The 12,313-nt window shown below is 42.5% G+C and overlaps 2 protein-coding genes across 2 annotated transcripts; one reads left to right on the forward strand and one right to left on the reverse strand.

The window, feature by feature from the left end:
• Window positions 1-95: 95 nt before the first annotated feature.
• On the reverse strand, window positions 96-578 carry LOC135367561 (PAXIP1-associated glutamate-rich protein 1-like). Its single transcript, XM_064600852.1, has one exon. The coding sequence runs from the start codon at window positions 576-578 to the stop codon at window positions 96-98; it is 483 nt and encodes a 160-aa protein (XP_064456922.1).
• A 282-nt stretch (window positions 579-860) lies between these two features.
• On the forward strand, window positions 861-10,716 carry LOC135366833 (SH3 domain-binding protein 5 homolog). Its single transcript, XM_064599771.1, has 6 exons — window positions 861-982; window positions 1,555-1,617; window positions 1,696-1,824; window positions 3,081-3,248; window positions 4,412-4,826; window positions 5,575-10,716. Exons 1-6 carry the CDS (start codon window positions 938-940, stop codon window positions 5,871-5,873), a joined length of 1,119 nt encoding a protein of 372 aa, XP_064455841.1. The 5' UTR covers window positions 861-937; the 3' UTR covers window positions 5,874-10,716.
• Window positions 10,717-12,313: the final 1,597 nt, after the last annotated feature.

The raw sequence follows: 12,313 nt of genomic DNA on the forward strand, positions 1-12,313 counted from the left end.
TCGAAGTACTGGACATAGTAGTATCACAAGGTCTAACACATCGCGAGCTACGCATTGTTTTTTTCGGAAATCCTTACAGCAACGACAGACGTATTTTAGTTGCCCTTGTCAGTTTTGACGATGGCATCCAGTTCTCGGTGTCTGCGCAGGTCAAACATCACCTTGTCGAACTTAGCTACGCGCCTTTGTGCACTACTAGGAGGTGCAGTCCTTCTCCGGAGAGCACCCGGTGTAATCTTCGGGCTACACTTAGGTTCCATGACGTCATCATCAAAGTCAAATTCATTAGGTTCCACAGTTTTCTTTTCGTCCTCTTCCATGGTTCGCTTTTCCGCATTTTCAGACTCGTTGGAGTGGACACTCGGGGATCTTCTTCCAGGACAGTGCCATTCGAGGTCTAAGATCCCTTTTTTAGCTAACACAGTATAAAGCTGAATTATTTCCTCGGGCTTGGGCTCCCACGAACATCTCCCAGTGGAATCGGCAGGAGTCCCATACTTTTCTTCGTCACTACAAGACACTCTCCAATCCTCTTCCGTGTTTTGGCGGAAATCGTTGGGCTTCGAACTGTTTTCCATCTCATGCGGCGATTCCATGCATGACACAAGAAAATCAGGAAGATTTTAATGTAGACAGCAAATTAGGATCGCACGCAAAAAATCAAAGAACCGCCATCTTGTTTCTTGGTGCATGATGGCGATGAGGCTGCCCGGATGCGTGATCTCATACTATACTCGTACTAGAAAGCAACTGTTCATTTGCGCAGCAGTACGTTTTAGAATGGCTTAATTAGGAACTACAAACGGACGCGTCTTCCTTTTTATGAATTTAGAATATACGTACTTGTGACCGCCAGATGGCTTGAGCTTGAGCGGACTCACTAAACGCTAAATTGGCTTGATCTTCTTGGTTTTGTTTTGAGGTGCGGGGATGACGGATGGCAGATGAAAGTGGGGAGGAAGTATTAGATCCTCGGGTTCAAGTAAGTTTCAGTTTAGTGTTGTGGACATAAATTTTATTAGACCGTCACAGCGATGCCCCCCGACACAGCTCGCACCAACTTTCCGAAGTGATTCGTCAATGCCAGACTTCTAGGAGAGGCGAAAGTGTTTGTACCCTATTAGCATAAACAACTACGTGATAACTATTTGTTATAGTTCTTTTTGATTTGCCTTTCACCATTGGAGTTGTAATAAACGATGTTTCACATAAAAGGTAGTTGGAAAGCCGGAAGCACGCACTTCTTAACCCCGGTGACCTTCTGCAACAGTGTATAGGCAGTGATTCGCATTTAAAGGGCTTAGTTACATATGCGTCATCTCATCCTTTTCGCCGTTCACGTCCACTGACGTGTCGGGTGCCTAGCTACAGGTGTGACGTTCCCTTTAAAAATGGATCTCTTATCTGTCCACGTATATAGTTGTCTGTAGCTCCACGTATCACGTCCGATAGAGATTATGATCATTGTTTTCGGGAGCGACAGTGAAACGTGTTCATCTATTAATAGGAACGCTTTCACAGAAGCGTTGCTGGGTTTTTCATTCTCTCTTTCAGATTCAGTTAGAAAAGCTCAACACTTGCACAGATGAGATCAACAGGCTAGAAGTTGAATTAGATGTAAGTATATGCTGTTCTGTGTCTGGCATTTTTGTGGTGTTCCTCACATTGAAGCTTCGCTCGCCCACCTTTTTGCAGGATGCAAATTCCCTCTTTCGTGCCACACTGACTGATTCTAGTCATAAATTGCGCTTGCTCTCAAAACGACTGGGTAAAGCCATCGAAGCTGCACGACCGTACTATGAAGCCAAAGACCATGCTCACAAGGTACTTTACCCTATCAGCCGCTAACACAGTACAGCAGGGGTACAATAAGAAATGTGCTGCCACATAATGTAGGTATTCATACACATTGTCACTTGCATCTACAGTGTGTCTTTTTTAAATCCGTTATAGACTTTAAAAAAAAAAGAAAAGCTCAGAGAGCAGCACTGACGCCATTTTTCCGAGCGGGATGCACAGCAATGCGGACGTCCTGTGAGAGAGAACAAGTAACTACTCTGCAACTCATTACCCAAAATTCATTAATTTTTAATTTGATGTTTTCCCGAAAAATGCGAGACAGCAGAATTGGAGGCGACCACTGTTTGAACCCACCCTCTTTCTAAAAAATCCAGAAACGTTCACGTATTTTGAGATATAAATCGCGAAACTATGGTACGCAGATGAGGCGAACATTGCACTTCTCGAGCGCAAAAAGAGGGAAAGGGCGTTTGCATCCGAGGCCCGCATGTTTTGTAGCGATCGAGCTAATTGGAATAAACGCTGATCTCTTGGCCAGACAGACCGCTTAAGCCGAAGCGATGTCGTTTCTGTGCTTGAGAAGTGCGTAGTTCTGGTTTCGCCTCATTTGCATACCAAAGTTTGGCGTTTTATATCTCAAAATACGTGCTCATTTCAGCATTTTTGAGAAAGAGGATGGATTCAAATAATGGTCGCCTCCAATTCTGCTGTCTCGCATTTTTGCGGAAACATCTTATTTAAATAGTTAATTAATGAGTTTTAGGTAATTAGTCAGCTCGTAGTTACATGCCCTTTCCCATAGGATGCTTGCATGGCTATGTAACTCTCCCGCAAGAATGGCATCAGTACTGCTTTGTTTTTTTTTAAATGCAACAAATGAGAAAAAAAAATGAAAAAAGAACTAGATGTGCACATGGGGCCTTGTGTTTTAGCATTACATGTGGTCAATCATGGTTAAACATGTTTTTTACCTCCTGACTTGCATCGTCATCACTTGGTATGAAACCCAAAAAAATGGAACTTGCAAGAATGAAAATTCAGCCAACACTACGGGTACCTAAGAACACTAAGCGCTCTGCCCCCAGCACAGCCGCTTGGCATCTCGTGTTCATCTGAAATGCAAGAAGTGCTTCTTTTATCTTCCACCCGATAGTGCCCAGTTTGACTGCTTTATTGTACAGCTCCTGCAATAAAACCTAGTTTTTGCCACCCTGGTTTCAAGGAATACAAAACCCGTAACAAAGGACTTGGGCTACAGTACCGCCTTTCATCCAATACAGGCCCAGCTGGAATGCCAGCGTGCAGCAGTGCAATATCAGCGAGCATCTGAAATACATCAAGCGGCCAAGGAGACTATCTCTTTGGCGGAGCAGCGTTTCCTCAGCAACCAGGGGGAGTGGGAGTTTGACAATGCCTGGCAAGAAATGCTCAACCATGCCACTATGAAGGTATTGTAAAAGTGTCCAACTTCACAGTCTTAATAATTTGCAAGTTTGCCAGGCGGAACTCTTAGCGAATTTTTGCGGGACCTTAATTTTGCTAAGATGCTTAACCCGCTTAAAGTTAGGGTTATCTCTCACCAGACGTCGCACCGACCGATTCTGTTGCAATTTTGACAGCAAATGAAACTTTTATTAGCGACTTATCGCATGTGGGCTATATTTAGAGCCTGAAGTTTTAGGGTTTAACCCGATTCTTTCCCGAATTTGTACCCCGAATTGAAGGTGAAAGGGTGAAGGGTGAAACCCGATTTTTACCCATCAAATGGCATTCACTGAGACAGCTGTAGGAATGCACACTAACTGGTTTAGCAGAAAATGCAGTTACATCACCATCTGTACCAAACCAATACTGTTAGTTTGGGAAACTGAGCCCGATTTCTCCCCGAATTCTCTATACTGGAAGTGTTTTTACCCGAATTTGTATGAATTTAGAGCATCTGTTTATTTATCAAATATTTTAATCTGAATATTTTTTCTAAATTTGGGGGGTAAAAATTGGGTAAATAAACACATGCTCTAAATTCATGTAAATTCCGGTGAAAAAACTTCCAGTATTCTAAACTCGGGGTGAAATCGGGCTCAGTTACTCAAACTAACTGTACTGGTTTGTTACAAATGGTGATATAACTGCATTTGCTGTCAAACGAGTTAGTGTGCATGAGAGAACTGATGTTCTGAGGCTGGAACAACATAGAAGGGACAAATACATACAAAGCCTCTTGAGTTAGTGTGAGTTAGTTGAGTTAGATGAGTTAGTGTGCATTCCTACAGACGTCTCAGTGAGGGCAATTCACCGTGTAAAAATCGACTTTCACCCTAAAGAGACCTTCAATTTGGGGTGCAAATTCGGGGAAGAACCGGGTTAAACCCCAAAACGTCAGGCTCTAGCTATATTGTGAGGCACCTATAAACAACACGCTCTTAAATGACACCAAACACGTAAGGCGCTTGCTTGTTGCTTTACGATATTTTTAACAATATTTTGCAGAAATGACACTCCCAAAATTCGCGAACATTAGGCCCTCGCAAAAATTACCACCACTAGAGTGACCGTTTTCTCTCTCGTGCGCAAATGGTCCATTCCCAACGCCCCCCCATTTTCAACTCAGGTGATGGAAGCCGAGGCCATGCGTCTCGAGAGCGAACGGGAACATCGGAAGCGGGCCGCCTCCTTTACCGAAGCTGAGCACCGCGTGCACTCCTTGGAGCGACGCTTGAAGAAGGACATAGCAAAATCGAGGCTGTACTTTGAGATGAAGTCAAATTTTCAGAAGAAACTCCAGGAAATCAAGGGCCAAGTGGAAACACTGCGCAAGGCCGTTTCCCAGTCGAAACAGTCGTACACGGACGCTCTGCGTAGCCTCGAGTTGATTTCTTCGGAGATTCATGAGAAAAGGAAGCTGCGTATCCAGCGTGACCCGAGGGGAAGGGCGGAACTACATCCTTCGGTGCCTTCTTCGCACAGTCCTACGTTGACCCTGTTGACAGAGTTGGGAACCAAGGTCTTTGATGCTTCTTCCACAGGTGGGTAATATGCTTCCTGAGGGTATGTGGGTCCCTGTTACGTCCTGATTCAGAGTGGTTCAGTTTTAGTCGAACGGAGTTCAAAAGAGAGAAAAATGGACCGAAATTGTAAGAATGGTAGAGAACTACAGGTTTTCCCACCGATTTTAATCCGAGCGCCATCGAAATTAATCTGTGTGCCATGCAAACTTTATGGGGCACGGATTGATTTAGCTGGCACTCGGATTAAAATCGTCGGGAAAACCTGTACAGGTGCAAGTTTCGGAATTTTGAATGTCGATACCCGAAACCGAGTTGTTGCTAAGCCACCACTGGCAACGTCGATCTGGAGAAATGTTGATATCCGTGCCTTTCCTATAGTGGAACCACTAATGGTAAACTAGAATTCCACTGGTGAGGTCCGCGTACAATGTCTTTTTGGAACATTCATTGATGTTTGTTCACTCGATAGGACTCCGGGGTAACAAAATTTCCGGAACAGCATTCAGAAAAGTTTCACATTTTGTGGAGGTCCGCATGTCGTATGTTGACTGATTGCTGCTGTCACGGTACATTCTGCTTTGAAAATCGATTACATTAAAGGCCTATATGTCATGAACAATGTCAAAATGAAAAAAAGAAATTGTTGTGTAACCATATTTTTGTCGATTCAACATTCGACTTTAAGCTGAATTCTGTGTTTGCACCATGGATGGTACTTATAAAAATTCAGCAAAGGGGATTTGCTCTCATTTTTTATACATTTCAGGTTATTTCCATGGCAATAGTCAGCACTTGGAGGTTCCTTGTGATCGTCTGTCAAGGGCAGAGTCTGAATCCTATGGATCGCTTGGTTCCTCGCATGACAGCCCCTCCAATGGGAGTACGTTGTCCTTGCCAGCGGACTTGTCACGAACTGCACTTGCGGACATGCTCATGGGGCTCTCGCTGGACAATGCAACTCGTTCAGAACAATGCTCAGGATACCAAGGAGATTCTAGAAAAGAAGGATCGTTGCAGATCGGAGGGCCAGATGAGTTTGAAGACATTGATCTGAATGCTGATTGATATACTGTCAAATGTAGATCTGCTTGCAGTTCAGCTTTTACGGAAATTCTGCTATGTATTTAGAACCTTGTGTTTTAGGGTTAAATCCGTAAAAAAAAAAAGTTTTTCTTCGTGTTCATTTGAAATACGAGAAGTGCTTTTTAAAGCAATTAGTTTTGTAGGGCCATCCAACATCAACAGCCGTGTATGTCCGTACGTAACAGTTTTGGAGATCATGAAGGAAAGGGGAAGAAGGAAAAAGAAGTTAGAGTGGAATCCATTATATTAAGCTACCTCAGATGATTGCGTTTGGAAAGATTTTCAAAAGGTGCAACCCATTTTCAAAAAAAATAAAAAAATTACCCGATATCGCTTGATTTGACCCCCTCCCAGATGAAACCCGACGTTTTCATAGAGACGTGAAACCCAAAAACACAAGGATCTAGACATGGTTCATTTGACCTACTCAGCTTTAAGATTGGTTGGCTGTCTATATCAACATTTTGTTTGCTGTCTGTGCAGATTCTCGAGTGTCGTCCCCCCACCTCAAGTACCCACAAAAATTATTTCTTCGAGGCTGCCACCCAAGCATAAGGTAGTAGTAGCAGTACATATAGCACATGTTACTTTAGAAGTAGCATTATGCCACTTCTCACAGTCTTGCTTCACCTTGTCTATACTATGTATATATATACTCTACTTAACACAATTTCAAGCGACGCATTGTGATTCGAGCCTGCCAAGGCAGATGCAGGCCTCATGCCACGTTTTTATAGTTACTGATCAACATGTGTTACAAAGATTTGACGTAATTTCGTGATGAACTGCATCGACAAGCGTAGTGGTCAGAGCCACCAAACTTTAGCGTGTGACACATAACAGATTGCACGCAGTTTACTTTAACTGCCGCAACATGATGAGAAGGTTCTCAGGGTGCACTATTGTTGGAGGCAGCATTTGTACTCCACCTTAGTCTGTTCTCCACTTATTAGACTGAGCGCAGGCATAGCAGCAGGCTTTTGGGGCGGGGGAGCACGCACTGTTTTCGTGCAATGTCCGTTGGAGGCTGCATTTTTACTCCACCTTAGTCTGTTATTCACATATTAGACTGAGCGCAGGTACGGAAGCGGGCTTTTGCGCCCGCTTTGTTTTTGTGCAATGTCGTTTAACTGGAAACATTAGGAGATTGCATCTTATGTCTTTTCTACATAAATCACGAAGGCTCTCCTCTCAATGACAGTAGCACATTTTTTATGAAGTTATGAGTTCCCCAAGTGTGGAAAGGCTCCCACTTGTGTCGGAGATGTTCAACATTCAACATTTCAACGTTTCAAGACGTTCAACATTATGATCTAGTTTTTAAAACCAGTGTCATTATCTCAATGCATCGTCGTAGTGAACTAACAGACTGTTAAATCACATAACTCTGCATTCTCTCTTCTGTTTCAACTCCAGTGCAGTTTATAGAGATATACATATACATTATCTATGGCACACCTTAAGGGCATTGTTTATCTCTTTGTTTGTATACAACTTATTTTCCTTCTGTTTATGGGAATGTTTCGTTACTCTCTTGCTGTGTAGACACAGAGATGGGCTACCTTTTCTCTGCTGTAGACTAGCATACTCTTACGATCTCTGTATAGGTGCTTGCTTTTATGTACCCCGCGCATGTATGTGCAATGCTCTTTTACGGAGCTCATGCTTGGTACTACACTGTAGGTTCCTTCACTATGCACGGTGGCACCAACAGTGCACGCATATATTTCATTTGCATTAGCCATTTCTGTTGCTGACCCTCAAGATATTCATTTATCACTACATAAGGCTGTATGTTAGGAAAGGCGTCGTGTGTTACGAAAGTGATGCCGTTGCTCACGTGTGGACGTGACCGGAGAGACATTGACTGGTGGTGGTGCGACCTGTGTATCTGGGCCCTCCCTCTTTTATTTTTTTTTGTGTGTTGGGAATTTGGCTGTGTGTATTGTCCTGTGTGACTGGCCCATTGGGTTGGTGCACGGCTGCTGTTTGAGTAGTCTTCAGAGTCTGACAAACTTTTTAAATGTACCAGCGAAACTCCATAAGAAAGGACGGTACGGCAATATGTGGCTTGTTCTCTGGATATATAGATCTTGAACCCTGCTCTATCCTACTTGGTAATTAGATTTAAAAAATGACATGATCAAGAAGAATGAGAAAGGCTTGGGCGTTTGTAGGAATAGGAAGTAAATAAATAAATTCATTAATTAAGTATTTCAGTTGAAAGTGCAAATGAGGTCATCTTGCTTCGCATTGTTCAGAGTATGTCCCAGCATGTCTTGCAGGAAAGGGCTCATATCGGTTACTGCAGATACTAAGATGTAGAACAGCGTGCCCCATAGGGGTCAAAGAGAAATGTGACATTTCTTTTTGCACCTCCTGCTTTGTTTACCTACTGTAATACTGCAATAATTATGCAAATGCAAAATAATTATGGTATGCAAAATGACATATTTCCTGCTTTAATGCGAGCGTTAGGTTTGAAGAGTGACCTTGCTTACCTGAAAAGTGTCCTGGCAGGCTGTAATATCCGGGTTACATCCATTACTATAATAGAAATAATTTTAATTTGGATTTGGTGCCCACTATGGGCAGCACTACTGAAAAGCTACTGACACAAGAGAAAAATGTGGCTCGAATCAGAATTATTAGCACTTTTTTGACATTTTTGGTAAGCACTGCTTTTTTATTATCCATAAACGTTATATGAAATGTACACATATATCAGCAGTGAGATAATCCTGATATTACTGCTATAAGGTCATGTACACCCATTACTTTCGAGGTGTATGATGGATTTGCTGAAATGAATGCATGTTAGCTTCTTGTTAGGAACACAATCACCTCATTTTTTTTCAGAGTAGAGTGCCAAGCAATCTTATACATAAAAACAGATGTAACTCGGAAAGTAGAGTTGTCCTTTACCAGGAGGTGTGGTCACTGCAACAGGTGATAAGAAAGCGATACAATTTTCTACAAAGTGAAGCAAGCTTGAGCCTTTCGATTCTGTAACTCTTGTTAGCAGCCACATAGAGCTTTGATAATGCCATGCTAATGCCCACTTCGACACAGTCAGAGGACAAAAATGTGAAGAAGCAAATGAAAGTAGCGAAAAAGATTGAAAAAAGGAAGAAGCAAGTGCAACAGCATTTGCTTTTCCTGTTTGCTCTAATGCATCAGTACAAGAAAAAACATTCCAGATTTCTGTTGTCAGTTTCTCTGTGAAGGTGTAAAACTGTACCCACAAAACTTTCTATACTAATGTTCAACTTGAGAACGAAAAGAAATATAGTCCGTCAGCTCTCAAAATACTACTGCGCTGCAGATGAGATGGTTGGGCACTATGAATTATACAGGAATTCCTGTATCAGCTGTACGGCTGATACAGGAGGTCTATATACTGATAAATATTGATGATGATCAAGAACACTGTCAAACAAAAACTGACATGGCATTGTGCTACAATGACTGTGAACACAATACTTATTAATTCACCAGAGAGCTAAGCTGATATGTTTTCCTTGTCAGGGGCTGGGGCTTAGCCACCATGCAAATGTGCTGTGGCTAATCGAGATAATTTTTATGGCAAGATGGCATTCCACCTCGCATGGCACTTTCGTGCATAGACATTTTTAGTACTAAATGGCATACTTCGTGTAGAATGCGGCATGAAATTTTCAATGAAATAGTTAGCAGCACGGCGTTAACTTGTAAGGTATCCTCAAAATTAATCGTGTTTCATTGTTCACTGTATGTGTTATGCATTGATGTCAGTGTGACATGTTCCAAAGCACATCATGAACATCGTTGTAATTTCAATTTTATTTTTTAGACACAATGCTTCTCGCATACAGTTCCGCAATGAAGTAATATTTTTGAATGCCATGGCCCATGCTCGAACACTGAGACGCTATAATCCTATAAACTCTTAGAAATTTTATATCCTCATTAAAATTTTACAGCGCAAACATGCTACAATCATCTACTAATCATGCCATCTGGATTTTACACACTTCATTCAGCATTACCTGAGCCCACAGGTTGTATCCTTCAACCATCCATCTGTTTTGACATATAGAGTGCAAAAATGTTAAAGTGAACTTGCATTCCACCAGTATTAAAATAGATGTCTTTTGGCACTGCAACTGCTGACTTGCCATCTCGAAGAGTACAAAAAGAGGGCAGACGTACATACGACACAAGCTTGGACGTTTTCTTTGCACATGCTGCTGAGAGGGTCACCTAGAACAGTTTCACATTTCTTGGTCTTGCACGTTTTTTTTCTTTTTTTACTACGCTGTGTGCAGCATTCGTGATGTCGAATGCCATGAAAAAGTCTGAAGTGGGTGTGAAACAGTCGCAGGATCACCCTCTTTTTTTTTAATGAAATGTGGAGATTAGTTGTGACGTGCATTTTTTGTAGCCACAGTGAACATCAGAGAGGTGTTGGCTGAATTCTGTGCAGTGTTATATAGTTACGTTGTACAAAATGAGAGAGAGAGAGAGAGGTTGCATTCTTCTGACCGTCCACATAGTTGCCAAGTGTTCGTTCTCAGCAATAGAAGTTAACACTGAAATCTAGGTTGTGCACGGGTACATACGTTTGAGTGCCGTTTTAGGTAGCTTTTTGAGATTCACGACATGGTGTATTGAACTGAGATGTTTGTTAGAAAATGTGCAAACTACATTTAAAACGTAACGCACAACATACCAGCTGTGTGAGAAAAACATTTACATTGTGAAGATGTGTGCAAACAGTGTTTACGCATACATCTTTCGAAACTTTTGTTGGTATGAGTGAATAAACACGAATTACCTCCAAACATGGAAGATTTGAACTCCCTTTTATTTTCATTGCTTACACTTTATAAAATCATACAAGTAGCAAAATAAGTAGTCCGCATTGCAGAGCACTTTGTTCGCATGACCTATGCCTTGAAGCTCTAGAATAAAGCTTAATGAAACAGTGCATAAAAACATATTTGTTATGTAAGGGTTGATTTGCCATCAGTTTGTTCGGCTATCGGTCTGCTTCAAGTGTCCATATCACAATCCTACCGCAAGCAAACACAAAAAAGAAGGCACTCTACAAGACTTAGGTACAAATGGTTTTGTCATGGGCATTTGCTCCGGTTCCTAATGTAACTAACACGAAAATGAGTGAAGGTGTATAAGAAAAAAAGTAGCTGCATTATAAAGTACAGCAGCTATAGTACAACATTCAAGATGGCACTTAACTGAGTATTTCCTAAGGAAAGGTATGACAGTGGCTATAACTGACCTAGACTCATCCATCGGAGCTATAGGCTCGAAAGCATTATTCACGACATTCTAGTGGCTGGAGTTTTCTTGCTCCACGGCAGAAGTTTAAGGCCGTTGTCACATTTTCCTAGCTGATGATTGCACACTGACCCTGATGGACAACAGTGGATCTTGTCCTTGCAGCAGACAGCATTTGGAACTGGGCAACAGTTCCACGTGTCATCGGGCCCCATGCAGCACGAGTAACCGGCAGGGCACGTGTGGTTCCCACCGGGGCACACCACTTTTGCACCTCTCGAAATAGCCTTACGCGACGGAGACACTGCTGCTATCGTAAGCGTGCATTCGTTCCTGGCAAAGTCGCACTTCATCCCCGAAGGACAGCAGTGTTCTCCGTCTTTGCAGCACGCTGCATTCTGCATCGGGCAGCAGTTGTAAGATGACCCGTTCCGAGACTTGCAACAGGTGAAGGTGTTGGGACACAGGAAATCGCCTTCCTTGTCACATTTGATGTAGCGACTCTCGGATTTTTCTCGTTCAACTGCAAGGACGGTCGGTGCCACGTTACGATCTGGTTTCTTGCAGGCACTGGTCTCATTGTCGCATAGATACCCGTGTGGGCAGCAGTGCTCTAGATCGCTGCAACAAACAGCATTAGGTAGTGGGCAGCATGAATACTGTTTGTGGAGGTATTTGCAGCAGGTATTATCTGAAAAAGAAGTCGTGTCACTTAGTTACTATACCTTTTTGGATGTTATAAAATAATAATTAATAAATGTCATAATAAATTACTCAATTTTTTAATGTAAGCTGTAGTCTTGTTTTTCTTTTTTTTAAGTCACGTACTATCAACGATAACATATCCTTCGTGCTTGTTATCAAATCCAGCGCTGTCATTATCAGTCAGCAAATTAACTAACCATCATCGCATGTCACTCTTCCCCCGGGGCAGGTCTTACAGGCAACGAACGCTGCAAGTAAAACTAACCGGACAATGACTGGGAGCATTTTTGCGGTGGAATCTCAAGAGCACCTGGCGTAACTGACGCAATCACCGTTCTGTGTACCTTTTCTGGCTCGTCGGCAAATCGCGCAATCGCGTCTTTATCTGTGTCTAATCTCTTTGCGGCAATGAGCAACGTCCCGACACTCCGTTCGAC

Source organism: Ornithodoros turicata, chromosome 8 (assembly GCF_037126465.1).
Source record: "Ornithodoros turicata isolate Travis chromosome 8, ASM3712646v1, whole genome shotgun sequence".
NCBI lineage: Eukaryota > Metazoa > Arthropoda > Arachnida > Ixodida > Argasidae > Ornithodoros > Ornithodoros turicata.

Excerpts from the sequence above, each read along its gene's own strand:
- LOC135367561 (XM_064600852.1), bottom strand. The coding sequence starts at position 578 with ATGGAAAACAGTTCGAAGCCCAACGATTTCCGCCAAAACACGGAAGAG.
- LOC135366833 (XM_064599771.1), top strand. The coding sequence starts at position 938 with ATGGCAGATGAAAGTGGGGAGGAAGTATTAGATCCTCGGGTTCAA. Across the intron at positions 3,249-4,411 it reads TCAACCATGCCACTATGAAG|GTGATGGAAGCCGAGGCCAT; the intron begins GTATTGTAAAAG and ends TTTTCAACTCAG. Across the intron at positions 4,827-5,574 it reads CTTTGATGCTTCTTCCACAG|GTTATTTCCATGGCAATAGT; the intron begins GTGGGTAATATG and ends TATACATTTCAG.